At 35.4% G+C, this 17,040-nt stretch overlaps 1 protein-coding gene across 1 annotated transcript in view; it reads right to left on the reverse strand.

Annotated features, from left to right (window-relative positions):
* Positions 1–61: 61 nt before the first annotated feature.
* Positions 62–17,040, reverse strand: part of LOC115219383 (ankyrin repeat domain-containing protein 42-like) — a 48,387-nt gene continuing 31,408 nt past the window's right edge. The window contains exons 9-12 of the mRNA XM_029789547.2: positions 8,243–8,329; positions 6,408–6,534; positions 3,622–3,751; positions 62–1,703 (exon numbers count right to left, since the gene is read on the reverse strand). Of these exons, the coding sequence (XP_029645407.1) occupies positions 1,560–1,703; positions 3,622–3,751; positions 6,408–6,534; positions 8,243–8,329 (488 nt within the window). The 3' untranslated portion in view covers positions 62–1,559. The remainder of the gene's footprint in view (positions 1,704–3,621; positions 3,752–6,407; positions 6,535–8,242; positions 8,330–17,040) is intronic.

The following is a 17,040-nucleotide window of genomic DNA, read 5'->3' on the forward strand; positions in this document are numbered from 1 at the left end:
TTAAAAACTTATATAGCCAACAGGTTTCATATTTACAGGATAAGAAAATATGGTGTTTATGCTTTCTTAAGAGTACTACAAAAGTGAATTTGACAATAACTGTAGCATAGGTCCATGAGTTTTAAAATGGTAAGCTTAAATTTACCTAGTTTTTAAAAACAAGCATCAGTGCAACTATGAATGCTATTTGAGATGGGCAGTATTGTGTCCAAGAAGAGATTTATCTCACATTAGGAAACCAATACTAAATATCATTCCTTCAAAATATCAAGACAAATATTTACAGGAGCATATATAGCAGAAAGAAATAGAATGTACTTCTATTTTGTGATTGACACCTTAGGCATTTACAATATATTTTATGGATCTAAGCACTGGCTGTATTGATCATACAAATTCCTGAAAGGATAACTATAACTGTAGTCCCTTATCTTTGTGCATTAACAAAATAATCACTTAATATCCAGAAGAAAAATTCAGACTTTTCACTAATATTCTTGAAAGAAAAAAAAATTGTTTTTCATATTAAACTGAGATATTGATTGTACTTAATGCAAGAAATCACTGGTATTTTAAACATAACTATGATATAAAACAAGATCATATTCCAAACCTGTAGGTCAAATAAGCATTCAAAGTGAGAAGACAGGTTTTTAATCAGAGGTTACACAAAAATTTATTTTTTTCCTCAATAACACTTGCTACCAAAATTATTATCAGACTCATTTATGTAAAAACATATAGTTTTGTAGTTTTGAATTACTTTAGCATTAATATTTAGGGGGTAATGAATTCCTTAAAAAATGTTTAAAATGTGTTTTGGGGGTAATTTCATTTTTGTTATTCAGTTACACATATCACAACTTAATAGCTTAATAAAAAAGACTGTTTTATGCAAATATTACTTGATAGAGGCACAATCACCGTTTTATTAGGATCTTAGGAGTAATGTTAATTTTTGTAAAATAGTTTACTATCTTACATAATTTGTCATTAAATCTGATAAACTCATTTTGACAAACAAATGAAGTAAAACTGTATTCTTGATATCTAGTGCTTACTTATGATTTGCAAACAGTATTTTATTAAGTACATATCACTAACCTGTTGTTGATTAAGTATATTAATCTTCTAACAAGAGCTATAACCCCACTTGAAATCTACTTCAATAACTTACAACAATATTGATGTTTCACTCATGAAAATAACTTAATGCCTTTGCAAAATACAGAAACATCAGAAATATCACTCCTCCTCCTCCTCCTGAGATCTTATAGCAATGTAAGAAATCATTACTTTAGTACAGTGTCTCCTCTAATGAGAGTGGAGACACTTTAAAGATTAAAAAGGAGACAAACAAAATTAAGATGGTTTAAAATTGGCAAAAATCAAACAAAAAGTTTTGTGTTTTCATAAATAAAGAGGGGAACCCAAAAATTATTCACTAATATTTCAGTGGGCCTGGTATTTGTCAATTTAAAACCCATGGTATTGATATAAAATACAGTGATATAAGAATATATTAAGTATTGGATAAGTAAACAGTGTGTATCAGTGTGTCACTTAACAGCTGACTTTTTTCCATTGTTGACACTTCGCTTAATGGATATACCTTCAGTTTTATATTTATGGTTGACCTTTGGTGATTTAGCATATTTTGTAGGCACTTGATTCGATGGCTTTGTTGAGATATCAGAACTTGCCTGGAAAATTAAAAAAAGAAAAGAAAAGAAGAAAAACACAAAATATATATATGGGAAAACAAACCCACTATAAATGATTACAAAATTCAGAGAGCTTCATTAAAAAATAATCTATGAGAAATCTGAAGATTATGAAATATGAAATCTATTAATTTTTTATAATAGATATTCGAAGTAGGGTAAAACATGAATTTAAGTTGTATTTCTATTCTTTGTTGATTGGCACCTTTTCTGCAACTAATTCTGTAACAGCACTTATTCCAAGAATTCACACAAAAAGCTGAATTTGTAGAACAATTCAACCCACAGAATGTAATTATTTCTACTTTAAGAATATTGAAACGCATTATATTTCATTGTTATTCTTTTTCATGAATTATAATATAAAATGCATACTGAGTAGAAAAGCATACTTAACTGATGGCTGGTTGAGGAAAGATGGAGCAGAGATAAGGCCAAGAAATTTAGATACAACTGCATTTCTTAGGGATACCATCCACATAAAAATCAACAATCAAGTTCCTACCATCATACTTAATGTAGTGAGGCAAAAAATAAAATTAATTGATTGTACACGTGGTAAAGAAAACATTAATTCAATGACTAATGTATGGACGACAACTATAGAGATGTTTCAGCATTATTAATCCTCTTCAGTGAAGTAATGGAATCTCCAAATTTGCCAGATAAGTGATAACAGAATTACTATATTAATGTACACTAATGTACAAGTAATGAGTAGAAGTCAAAAATTATCATAAGAACATAAGAGATGTACCAAGGTGATATTAAATGAATATCATTCACTGAGCTAATATTTCCTTCTTCCACCACATAAGTATTATTAATTAATTATATTTTCTTAACTGCAAGGAACTTCAAGAAAAATTTGGCAAAGTCAATAAATTCACTTCATGCCCTGGGATGGGCAGGATTCCTCTCAAAATTCAAGGAACTATAAGGGTTTCTTTTGGTGCAGGTAGGGTCATAGATCTCTACTTCACTCTTTGGGCCTTGGAACAATGTATCAGTTGAACTCCAATCTTATAGACCCTGATGATAACCCTAACATTAATATAGACTTCCTCACTTGTTTTGATCTTTCATCATCTCATCTGAGATCCAATATTCTGAAATTTGGCCTGGCCATTTCTTCCAGTATATTCCTCTATCACAGGTACATTTTGCAGGCAGCATTTTACTTCTCTTTTTTACCCAGCAGTCATTGTTCATTCATATAACACTGTAGCAATCTCTCCTGTAAACTGTGGTGGATGACTTTATCGCCCAACCATTCTCTGAGCTTCCTTGCACGTTACCAATAAACAATGCAAAATCCACTAGGTTGTGTTTTGAGTCATTTTTCTCCAATCTCTGCAAATCTTTCTAATTTAATGCTCTTCTCTTCATGATAAACATCAAGATATGCATAACATTACCTTTGTATTACAGTGTGTATGGAGGAAAATTGAAATAACATGCTATCATGGAATGAGATCTCTATGTTAAATAAAACACCCTTGAATAAAAAAAAAAAACCCTTGATACTTACAACACCAAATAATTGAAATGTTACCATTTGTTTAGAATATGTTCAAATGGTTATAATTTGGTATTGGTAATTAGACCCAAAAGCTCTGCATAAGTAGGTCTATGACACAGGATTAACCAAATGAAGGAAACATTCACTCAGTGTTTCTAGCCATAGTTAATAAATAGTTACTGAAGAGTCATGCAACATTCATTGGCATTGTCTCCTGCTTTGGTTATAGTTTTCTTAAAGATACACAACCATTCTATGATGACAGAACTCCTACCATATGTGTTGAGTCATTAGTCATTGATAGAATTTAGGCATGGATATTTTAATGATAGTTGTAAATGACTGTTAGATATTAAAAACAAGATAGCTACATACATCTGTGTCTTCAGAAGTGAAGTTGGCTCCAATTAGAGCAAGCTGTTGTTGACACTCATCAACTTGAGCCTCCAGTTTCTCTCGACGTAGTCGCTCATACTCAAGCTGAGTTTCCAATTCTTTGATTGTTCTTTAAAATTAAACAAGTACATTTAATCAATACATTTCAGTAAAATCCTAAAGACTTTATGAAGACTTATAAAACATTGTAATAAAGCATTATATTAAGTATCAATTAAAGATCAAGTAAGATAGAATTTGTTTAACAATAAAACTTCTGTGGGTTAACATATTTATTTAATGCTATTAAAAATATTTACATTTTCAAATTATTGTTTTGCCAACCCTCCATATCAGATCTGCTGGAGACAACCTATGATCAAAGGAATTCTAACCATGACTGTTCCATCTTATTTTCAGTATATTTAAGACTATATTATCCAATGTATCATTTGTCTTGATAGTAGTAGAGAGATTTAGCTGATTTTTCTAGCAGGTAAAGCAGCCACTTAGAGGCTCCTTGATTAGTGGAGTATAACAGGTTGCCATCTGACAAATTTCTTTTAAAATCTATAACAGTAGACCTGAATCATCTCCTTACTCAGTTTGATTAGGACACAGATTGCCAACAATAAGAATGAACCTTAAGTGGAACAGTTTTTTCAGTACATCCCATTTCTATTCTTTGAAGTAACACATTCACTATTTTGCCTACCAGAACTATGAAATATTTGCAAGACTCATTGTAACATATTTTTCAATAATCTCTAAAAATTATCCCGATTTCAAGTTTACCATATTCAATTCTAATCCATTTACTTTCATTTTTCACATCCTCTCATACATGCCATCACACCCCACTCCCTCTAGCTACCCCTATGCACCCCTACATCTCCATCTTGTACATCATCCCCCAACCTTTTGACCTATACCCCTTCTCTATACTGATATTTCCCATCAACCAAACTTTCACTACTCCCTTCCCTGATCCTCTGTTATTTTCCCCTCACAAACTTATGAATGTACCTATTCTGTCCTGCCCTTTCCTGACCCATTGTCTATATTCTCTCTTATACTTTCCTTCTTGTACTTTGTGAGTTTGCTTTGGCACTCCATCACAACCTTCTGTCTCCCCCCAACTACTCTCACCCATGCTTATATGAGTGGTAATCATGTATCCCTTCTGTAGCTTGACTGTCTATCATACTTCAATCTTTGACACTTGGTTTAAAGTCCCTTTCCTCCATGGAAACTCACCCTCACTTAACAGCAAGAGCTTTTTTCTCCATTCTCCATCCTCTTTTGAGTCTTGCAAGTTAGTTGCAACCTTACAAGTGCCAGTGTCGCAAAAAAAAGCACCCAGTACACTCAGTAAAGTCGTTAGCATTAGGAAGGATGACCAGTTGTGGCAACCATACCAAATTAACAATGGAGCTCAGCATAGCTCTGTGGCTTGTTGTATCCTGTCAAACTGTCTAGCTCATTCCAGCATGGAAAATGGACATTAAGTGATTGTGATGATGATGATAATGATGGTGATGATGATGTCAAATAATACTGACTGCTTACAAGGGCACAAAGTTTGTGGGAAGGACAACAATATTTGTATGCCACTTAAAAGTTAAGTTAATCTTGGTGCAATTTGAACTCAGACTGAAAAAGAACTAAATGCCTAAAAGTATTTAATTCAACATGTTTATCCAGCTCCAACCATCATCTTGCCAATAAGTTGGAGAGCTATTCTGCTAATCAGTTTGATACTACCACCACTAGGCTCTTGGTTCTGAGCTGAGTTCACTGTCTTGAAAAGTATCCAGTTTGATGATCTTTCAAATGCAATAACACTTCTTTGGAGCTCTGCAAAAGTCATAGGTGTTCCCTCTCTGCTTATTTATGCCAAGCCATATAAAGAAGTTAAAGACAAACAAATAGTGACAAAACAATCTTTGCTATTAAAGGCACAAGGCCTGAAATTTTACAGGTGCAAAGCTAGGCGATGACATCAACTCCAGTACATGGTTGGTGTTTATTTTATGAACCCTGAAAGGATGAAAGGTGGCAGAACATGAAGACAAACAAAATGCCTCTTAGCATTTTGTTCGATGTACTAACAGTTCTGCCAACTCATTGCCTTAAATGATAACAAAATAATAAATGAAAGAACATTTTACCACCACCAAGAGGCAATATAACATAATTTATAAAACACAGGTATTAAAACAATAAAAACATTAAAATTATGATACTGACAATAATGATGATGATGATGACTGTGGCAACAATGATAAAGATGAAAATGGTAGAGATGGTGGTGATCTTGGTGGTGGTAGTGGTGGTAATGACAATGGTTGTGGTGGTGGTGATAGTGATGGTGATGATGTTGTTTAGCCCTTCATTGAACTAACCAATGGCTGAAGGAATTCCTGCCTTCATCATACCATCTTTTTCGCAGACATAGTATACCCTAGTCTACATTATCAAATGCAGTCAAGGTGTGGTGTGAGGAATATTTAACCTCTATTTCTAGCTGGTCGAGCAACATTATTGAAACTCTCTCACTGGATCAGTGACAAAGTTGATCTTTCACTGGATTAGTGACAAAGACAACTACTTAGATGATAATGGTGATGGTGTTAGTGGTTATTGGGTGTTGATGACAATAACAGCAAGTCACATATGTTGTTGTTATTGTTGTTCATGGTGGTGGTGGTGGTGGTAGTTATTAATGATGAAGATGATACTGACAGCAATTATGTGAGATTAAATTTGAAAACTTAATTCAGTACTGATTCTTTTCTTGTATGTCTTTTCTTTGTTTTTGTTCCTCTGAAATCATGCCACCAAGTTGACTGTAGTTCTTTCTAGCTATATTGAGCTCTTCTTCAAGGTCCTGCACCTTTTCCTTTGCTCGGTCTACAATAAACAAGACGCAGGGGATGATGAAGCTTTCTGTTATGTAATGGTAAATAAAAAAATTATCATGATCATGATGATCATCATAAAAATAAAGATGGTGGGAACTAACAATCATTTGTCTAAGATGCTTTGGTAGACTTTCAAGAAATCTTCTTCCCTATTTGGCAATGTTTAAAAAAACATTAGTGCTTCTTGTATTTTTTTAGTAATTCCAGTCATTGGAGTGTGGGCATGCTGCATTTTAGTCAATTATGTTAACTTCCAGTTCTTATTTTGATATATATCTATAACTAAATGGGTCTCTGTCAATTTCAATGATTCATTTATTTGACCAACTGAACTACTAGTTCAGTTGATGCTTCAAGGCAAACTTAGCAAATATGAAGGGGTTAGTAAGTAGGAAAGATGGCAAGATCATGGTATCATCAGGAAATGGGCTTGCTTAATAAGCAGAAAAGGAGTAGGTATAATCTCCACATGTTATGCCCAATAAAAGCAATGAACACACAAGAGATGCTGTATAATCACAGGCAGGGTAAGAGAGGAAGTAAACTTTGCATGTGGCAGATGCACAAGAGCAATATGTACTATGAACAGGCCAGAAATAGGTTCTCTTAAATGCTCAAATGACCCAAAAGAAGTAGTCTATAGCTTCTGTTACCTAGATGATATAATTAGTAGGGGAGGTGATTTCTCAGAAAGTGTAGAAGCTGGGGTAAGAATTTCATTACTTTCAGTAGAGTCTTGTCATATTGTCTTTATATGACTTCATACAACAATGAATGGCCCCTTGACTGATTAGCATAAAATCAATCACTGACATGTTTCAGACCCTAACTCATGAGCATGCTGTTTCTTCTCTTCACTTCCTCTACTACTCTGAGGAATAGTGGCCATTAATGAGTTCTGTTCCTCAGAGCCAACAGGTCATGTGCTACTTCTACCCAGTTACATCTCACTCATCTCTCCATTTCATATCACCTATGTTATATCTGACTCCAATCCCCACACTTACACCTTTGCCCAGTCTTTCATTCCCAGAACATCTGATTTCTGGAATTTCCCCCTCATCATGTTTTTTATTCAGGTGTTGATTTGCAACTGTTTAAGGATATTAATGGCATCAATCTTGTGGTTATAAACAGTCACTGCTTTTCTTTAGACCCAGCAAGTTAAAAAAAAAGACCCTCTTTGTTTTCTGTAAAGTATGATTCCATTCCAATTGCATTTTATTAAAATTTACGTATATTCCACTCTCTAATTCTCTTTTTATGTAAGTCAAGTGAATACCTGCCATTGAGGACTGTGCTCTCTATACTGTGTACCACTAATAACTCTTCTGTAAGGAGTTTGAGCAGTACACAGAGACTACTGGACCGAAGAAAGAAATTAATGAGTGTTATATTAGCTTTTGCAGGGTCAAGTGAAACTCCTGTGAGTAAGCAAAATGTGGGCTTGGATACATCTAATTTCATTAAGAAAACAGTAGAGATGATCACTCATTGATTGTTGTCACTGATCATAAAATTTTGAGTAAGAGATTTAATCATTTTTTCAACAGATAAATATTCTAAGGGAAGAAGGAAGTACATGATTTATGAACAAAAAAAAAACAAAAAAAAAACAAAACAAATATATAATAAATGTAATTCTTGCTTTGATTTATTTAAATAGAAAGGAAATAAACAACAGCAATCTACATTACCTAATGCTTGATCATTTTTGTTTGTATTTTGTGCTGTAGAGTTTCTAGAGAGAACACGTAAATCCATTTGAGTAATTTCATCCTCTTCTGCAAAATACAAATATGTATTAAGTCAGTATTTATCAATATGCTCTTGAAAAGGAAATGTTCTGACAAAGATATGTTTGACTGTCTACTTTCACACTCTTGTGAACTTACCCACTCCCTTTTCTCAATTCTATCTTCTGTCTGCTCTCTTGTGCCATAAGAGTAAAGCCCGACATTGCATCGCCACCGTTTTTATATCTCTTTTCTGCAGGAGTAGCCATGTATCTTCTCTTCTGCAAGATTCCTGTTCCTATCCCTCAAACATATTTCAGTATCTCAACACTTGGCATAAAGCCACCTTACTTCCTACAACACTACCAATCAGTTGAAGGATCTAGTCTGGTGAATTACTTGACAACCACACTAATACTGATACCACACAAAGAAGGCATAAAGAAAGGCACACAGCAACAGAAACCATATGAAAGCAATTAGTACTTGACATGGTTTTCTGGTTTGTTGGATCCTATCAAACCATCAAATCCATGCCAACATGGAAGGTAGATGTTAAATGAGGATGATGATGATGATGTGTGTATGTATGTGTTTGTGAGAGTGTGTTTGTGCCTCTCAAGTCTATACATGTATTCATTCACTAATTTGTACATTCAACAGTGTCATTTGCTTGCAGTCCACTACAAAAAACATTTCCAAGTCTTCTGACATGCCTTGACATGTTGTATGATCTTTGTAAACGAAAAGCTCATTTCAGTGTAATTTGTTTCCAGTCCTCCACATAAGCATGTCTAGGCTGTGTGTTGCTTTACACAGGGATACTATTACCTCATTTGAAAATGCTTTGGGGTTGGCATCAGGAAGGATATCTGGCTGTAAAAAAAAACTCTGCCTCTACATACATTCATCTGATCAATACAAATATGGAAAAGTGTAGACATTAAAATGATAATGATGACAATATGTATATGTGTGGGTATGTGTGTGAGCATGTGTGTGTGTGTGTGTGTGTGTGTGTGTGTGTGTGTGTGTGTGTGTGTACATACTTACATACATACACACATATACAGGGGTTGGACAAAATAATGGAAACACCTTAAAATTTCAAACAAATTTATTTCACTATTGGGTAGGACTGCCTTTGGCAGTAATTACAGCTTGAATTCTATGAGGTATGGACTTGTGCCAAGTTTCAATTGTTTCCAAAGGAATTTTTGTCCATTCTTCAGCAAAAACAGTTTCCAGTTCTTGTAGTGATGATGGTGGAGGACATCAACTCTTTACTTGTTTTTCTAAAATGCACCATAAACGTTCAATAACATTGAGATCTGGGGATTGTGGTGGCCAGACAAGATGTTTAGCTTCACTAGAATGTTCCTCATGCTATTCAGTAACAACTTTAGCTGTGTGAATTGGTGCATTATCATCCTGAAAGATTGCGTTTCCCTCCAGAAACAGTTCCGCAACCATAGGATGAATTTGATCAGATAAAATGCTTAAATAGTCTTGACTATAAATTCTGCCATGAAAGAAAACCATTGGGCAGGCAGATTTGCAAGATATATCCCCCCCACCCCGATCATCACAGATCCTCCTCCATGTTTAACAATTGGAAGAAGGCAGTCTGGGTCAAATGCTTCTTTTGGCTGTCTCCACACGTATACTCAGCCGGTGGTCGAAATTAAGGTAAAGGATGACGCATCCAAAAAAATAACATTCTTCCACTGCTCTCAGGACCAATTCTGTAGGTTTTTTTACTGCACTCTAAATGCTTCGCAACATTTGTTCTTGAAAGTAGTGATTTTCTGATTGCAGCCCTTCCATGAAATCCGGCATTGTGCAACTCCCGGCGAACAGTCTTTGCGGAAACTACGTTCTTGAGGTGGTCATTAAGCTCTGCAGAACTTTGAGAGCTGTACTTTTGTTATCCTTTCTAACAATTCGCATAAGAGTCTGACGGTTCCTATCTGAAAGTTTTGGTTTTCTTCTAGAGTTTTGTTTCGATGAGGAGATTTTTCCCTCTTTCTCAAAGGCTGTCATTACTTTCGAAACAGTACTTCTTGATACACCAAACATTTCGGCTGTTTTCATTACGCTAGCGCCTGCCATACGAGCACCAAATTTGATCTCTTTGAAAGTCTGATAGATCTGTCATTTTTATGCATTTTAATTACCTTTTTCTGATAATATCTGAAAAGAAACAGCAATTTTAGCAAAACATATTAAGCAACACTAATAATAAATAAAAAACCCCATAAAAATAAACCTTTTGACGGTTATATTTCAAAATCATGATGCTAGGTGTTTCCATTATTTTGTCCAACCCCTGTATGTATATGTGTGTGTGTGAGTGTATATATATATATATATATATATATATATATATATATAAGAAAAATAACAAAATAGAGATAAATCAATTAATAATTATATTTATTAATTGAAAAATAGACAGCTGTCTTGATTCAGACTTTAGAATTTTAATTAAAATAATTAAACCATTATAAAGTTGAATCCTGTCGGAGGTAGAAAAAAGATATACCACTACATTCTTATGTTTTTATGTGTTAACCGTACAGAGCATTTTGAAATAACTGAATATTGTTTTATAGAAAAAGTTGGTATAGCCCTCATAAAGGGAGGAAAGGAAGTATATTTAGAGAAGTAAATATAATATAATATACTCTGGGTAATCATTAAAAAATATAGAGATAAACATTATATAGTAATTAACGGTGTATTTAAGTATCAAATTGATATAGGGGTAAATATGTTTATAAAAAATTTAAGTAATAAGGGTGTATAAATTCGTAAGTAAAAATAAAAATGGGTAGAGTTATAGATAAATTTATATATATTTTTGAATGCATATATAAATATAAATACGTTCAAATATTTATACATATAGAAATACATAAAAATATATTAAAATATAAAATAGGAATAAATGGGCACTTCAGTTATCACATCTTACACATATACCTACATATATTTACACATACATACATAATATATGTAAATATCTGTATAAAAATCACATGCAAAAACTGTATATATATATACAGATTTAAAAAATAATTTTTTGTAACTAAACACTTGCAAACTTTGAACACTGGTAGAATGTGTCATATAAAACATGTTTTACTCTTAGCATTTTTGAGAAAAACTTATATTTATGAAGATATTTCACCTTAAAGTTCTCGTATTTCGATAATTTCAACCAATCAATGACAGGTATTCAGCTGAATAAAATTACTGTGAAGGTATGTCAGAAGACTTGGACATGTTTTTTATAGTGGGCTGCAAGCAAATGACACTGTTGAAGCTAATGACAGATTGAAACATATGTAGGATTCTTTTGTGTTTATTTCTTTTGTTGATTTTGTTCCTTTAAATCTCTAATCTTATATGTATAACTTTTTCTCATTATTATACAAATAAAATTAACTAAGCATCCACTATATTTCTTCTCCATTTTCTTATATTAACTTTACACATTATCAGACAGTTTATCCATATATATTACAGAACTTTCTCTCAATATATTTGATAACTTAAATTTTTTTTGAAAAGAGAAGAGAAAGAGGAAAACACATCTGTTCTTTTGAACGTCTATGCAGGAAAAGAAAGATGGCTATATGAGGAAAAGAAAGATGGCTATATGAGGAAAAGAAAGATGAGTGTGACCATCTCTCTTTTCCTGCACGGACATTCAATCTTCTCTCTCTTCTATCTTTTCTCTTTTTGAAAAAAGTTTCTCCCAGCGTTCACTATTTTCCTCTCATTCTGGTCTAATGACCCTCCATATTTGTTCTTGTTCAGTTTCCTTGTACGTCTCCACAGTCATGATTTTGTTCCCAGCATTGACCCTCCATAAATCCTAAATTTTATTTTAGAATTTATGGGAGCAACTGTCTTTGAAGACTCATATTGTCACTGAATGCTCGAAATGTGGAGCAGATAAATAGCTGACAACTGATCTGATGAAGGATCCTTTCTCTGTGTTTACTTGTTGTGCTTTCCATTTCTTTTTTTTTGTTGTTTACATATTTAACTGGTTTGCTTCTATATTTCATGTTATTTGTACCTTTGGTGATGTCCTGTACCCATAAATGCATGTATATATGTATGTATATATATATATATATATTTTTCTTCTCTCTAGTTTCAGCTCAGAGCTGCGGCCATGCTGATGCACCGCCGTTTTGCTACACTGTTATTACTAAGAGCCTCCTCTAATATGTGGCACTTGGTGAAGAATGGAGTTTGATATAACTACCCTCATTTGCACCTCTTGCCGTGAGGTAGGTTCATCTAGGACTCTCAACAGGAAGAGGTCCAGCTTTGATTTAAAAACCCCTACATCTACTTTGTGCAAGTTCCTCAGACTCTTTGGGAGAATATTAAAAAGCTGTGGGCCCTTGAAACCCAGGCTGTTGCAGTAACTGGTCCTGAAGCATGATGAGATTGCTGGGATCTTTGGCACTATGCAGTGTCGTCCCATTCTGGCATTGGTGTAGCTTTCAATGCCAAAATTTGGCACAATTCCTTCCAGGATCTTCCAGATATATATTACTGCATACCTCTCTCGTCTTCTCTCCAGGGAGTAGAGTCTTAGCTGTTTCAACCTTTCCCAGTAGCTGAGCTGTTGCAAAGAGATGATCTTCTTTGTGAAGCTTCTCTGGATTGCTTCAAGGTCTGCTGTTAATTTCACGCTAGTGGGTGACCATAGCTGTGAGCAGTAATCCAGGTGGATGAATTATATACATACATATACATACTTACATAAATATGTATATACATATGCATATATGGGTACAGGACATCAAAAAATTGTAAGCAAAATGAAAACGAGAACATGAAATACGAAAATATGGAAATCTCAAATCTGATTTAATTTGCTTTGTGGGAGCAACTGTTTTGAAGAAGATGCATCATGTCATAATGCTCGAAATGCGGAGTAGATAAAACAGCTGACAACTGATGAAAGGATGGTTCTTTATGTTGCCTGTCTTGTTTTTCCATTTGTTTCTTTTGTTGTTCACAAACAAAATTCGTCTTCCATGTTTTTGAATTTCATGTTCTCGTTTTTCATGTTGTTTACGCTTTTTAACGTCCTGTATGCATATAGGCATACGTATATATATACATTAAGGTGGCGAGCTGACAGAAATGTTAGCACGCTGGGCGAAATGCTTAGCAGTATTTCGTCTGTCTCTACGTTCTGAGTTCAAATTCCACCGAGGTCGACTTTGCCTTTCATCCTTTCGGGGTCGATTAAATAAGTACCAGTTACGCACTGGGGTCGATATAATCGACTTAATCTGTATGTCTGTCCTTGTTTGTCCCCTCTGTGTTTAGCCCCTTGTGGGTAGTAAAGAAATAGGTATATATATATATATATGTAAGTATGTACATGTATGTATATATGCATATATTATTTATATTATTATATGATTGAACACCATGCATCCATTTCCCAGTAAGTTTTATCGTAATAATTCTGATGCGACACTAATTCTATCACTATTTCTATTTCCCTCTCTCTTCCGCTTTCTAATTCTTTTTATCTCCCTATTTTCTTCTCTCATCCTTTCTCTAATTCTTCTCCTCCCCTTCACCATTCTCTATCTGTCCCTTTCTCTCCCTCACTCTTCCTCCTTGACTCTCTCACTGCTCACACGTGACCAGCAACTATCTTTCTTTTCCTCACTTGAATTTCTTTCCTCTCATTCAGCTACCGGGACAGGATGCATTCTTGTCTGTATCCTGTCAAAGCTTGTTTCTCCAGCGTTCACCACTTCACCTCATTATGGCTTAACAGCCCTTACTGTTTGTTTTCACTGTCCCATTTTTGTTACCAACTTTAACCCTCTGCAAATCCCAAGTTTTATTTAATTTACTTTGCAGGAGCAACAGTTTTGACGAAGACGCATCTTGTCGTAATACTCGAAATGTGGAGTAGATAAAACAGCTGACAACTGATGAAGGGCTTGTTCTTTATGTTGCCTGTCTTGTTTTTCCATTTGTTTCTTTCATTGTTTGCAAAAATGTTCATTTTCCATGTTTTCATATTTCTTGTTGTTTTCATTTTTTGATGTCCTGTACTCATATATGCATATGAATATACATGTATGCGCCACCAGCACAGGTGCCAGGGGAGGCTGGCAATGGCCACAAACACCAACCGATTGTGGCCGTTGCCAGCCTCCCCTGGCACCTGTGCTGGTGGCACGTAAAAAGCACCCACTACACTCATGGAGTGGTTGGCGTTAGGAAGGGCATCCAGCTGTAGAAACACTGCCAGATCAGACTGGAGCCTAGTGCAGCCTCCTGGCTTCCCAGACCCCGGTCGAACCGTCCAACCCATGCTAGCATGGAAAACGGATGTTAAATGATGATGATGATGATGATGATGATGATGTAAGTATGTACAAGTATGTATGTATATATGCATATATATATATTATTTTTATTATCATATGATTGAATGCCATGCATCCGTTTCCAAGTAAGTTTTATTTTATATATATATATATATATACATTATATCATTTATTATTTGTTATGTAATTGAACGCAATGCATCCATTTCCAAGTAAGTTTATCTTCACCTTTTTGATGTGACTCTCTGCTCTATACTCTTTTCTTCCTCCATCCTTCTCTAATTCCCTTTTTCTCCCCCTCCCTCCTTCATCGTTTTCTATTAGTCTCTCTCTCTCTCTGTCCCCCTCTTTCTCTTTTCTCTCTCTATCCTCTTTCTCTTTTTCTCTCTCTCATTGCTCACACGTGTCTATCATCCATCTTTCTGTTCCTCACATGACCATCTTTCTTTTCTTGCACAAAAGAAGAGACATGTTTTTCTCTCTCTCTCTATCTTCTGTCTATTCTCTTTTCAAGAAAATGTTTCTCTCAGCATTCACTATTTTCTTCCTGTTCTGGTCTAATGATCCTCCATGTTTGTTTTCATTTGGTTTCCTTGTATATCTCCACAGTCATGCTTTTGTTCCCATCTTTGACCTTCCATAAATCCTAAATTTAATCAAAAAATTTATGGGAGCAGCTGTCTTTGGAGACTCATATTGACGTTGAATGCTCAAAATAAGGAGTAGATAGACAGCTGACAACTGATGAAGGACCCTTTCTCTGTGTTTACTTGCCCTGTTTTCTATTTTTCTCGTCGTTTACATATTCAACTCATTTGTTAACATATTTCCTGTTATTTGCATCATTGGTAATGTCCTATACCCATATATATATATGTATGTATAGGGAGAGAGAGAGAGTGGGAGCTAATGGATGGATGGATGGATAGATAGATAGATAGATAGATAGATAGATAGATAGATAGATAGGTAGATAGATAGATAGATAGATAGATAGATAGATAGATAGATAGATAGATAGATAGGTAGATAGATAGATAGATAGATAGATAGATAGATAGATAGATAGATATGTTTCTTTATTAGCCACACAGGGCTGCACACAGATAGAACAAATTACAAGGTAGAGCTTTTCTTTTGAAGGTTTAAAAAAAAAAAAAAAAAGGAAAGGGGGGAGTTTCGATCAAAAGGGATCGTAAAAGGAGAGAAAGAGGACAAAAAAGGGTGGTTTAAAAAAAAGGGGGGAGAGGAAAAAAAAAAATTGATCAATAGGGATCGTTATCACAGAAATGTCAATATGAAGTGTAAAGGGGAGGACAGGTGAGGTTTACCGTGGAAAGAAAAGCCTACGGAAAAGACCACGGTAACCTCGGTCAATGAAGTCACATTTTATATTTCTTTTTTTTTTTTTTTTTTTTTGCAAATAAGCAAATCTCTGTTTTCAATTTCTGGGTTCATAGGATTATGCTCAAGGTGGCTTCGTCATTCATACGTGCCATTCTTGCTACATTCACCCATCTTTTTTTAAAACATTCGCTAGACAAAACTTGCCTCTCTACTCTCACTTTCCTTTTCAAGTGGTACTTGAAGAAGTTGATGAGAGATTGACCAGAGAGGAAAGTGTTTGTCTTCAATCCTTTCAGACGCGTCCACCAGATACATTCTTTCGCCATAGCCACAAGGATGATGAAAATAGCTCTTCCTTCCCGTTTGAAGGAAGGAGGCGTGACAATATTGACGATAGACTCAGCTGATAAACCGACTCGTCCCACACGTGACAGCAGTTGTTCGACATAAGCCCACAGGTCGGAAATTGTTGGACACTGAACGAGTGCGTGCAGAACGGTTTCGTCGCTCTGACTGCATCTCGGGCAGGTCAGCCCCGTGTTTCTCGAGCCGTGTCTGTAGAGCTTATCCCGAACGGGTAGCGCTTCTCGGTAGCACTGCCAGGCCAGGGATCTCTGGAAGTTGTCCATGGGCCCTGGCCCGAAAGTCGTCCTGAACAGGCGGGTCAGGTACTCCTCGTCGACGTCCAGGTTCGCCCCGAGCTCGTCGTCGTACCTCCCCTCCACTAAACCCCTATAGAATGCTTTGGTTGTGTTGAAGTCACTTAAGGTCGACCCAGGACGGCAGAGTTGCTTGAGAGCAACGCGACACTCGCGGTGCCATTCGCCCTTCCTCGGCCTCTTTTTGATCCACGACTGCAGTTCGGTCATGGAGACGAGCTGCGGGAAAGCGTGCCTCACAAACGGCGACCACACCTGTTCACCGTCGTCTACATAGAGCCAGAGATGTCGCAGTCTCAGCGCATATCTGCGCATCATCAACCACGGCATGCCCAGCCCTCCTTTTAACGGGTGTTGACAGCAA

The sequence above is a fragment of the Octopus sinensis genome, linkage group LG1 (genome assembly GCF_006345805.1).
Source record: "Octopus sinensis linkage group LG1, ASM634580v1, whole genome shotgun sequence".
NCBI lineage: Eukaryota > Metazoa > Mollusca > Cephalopoda > Octopoda > Octopodidae > Octopus > Octopus sinensis.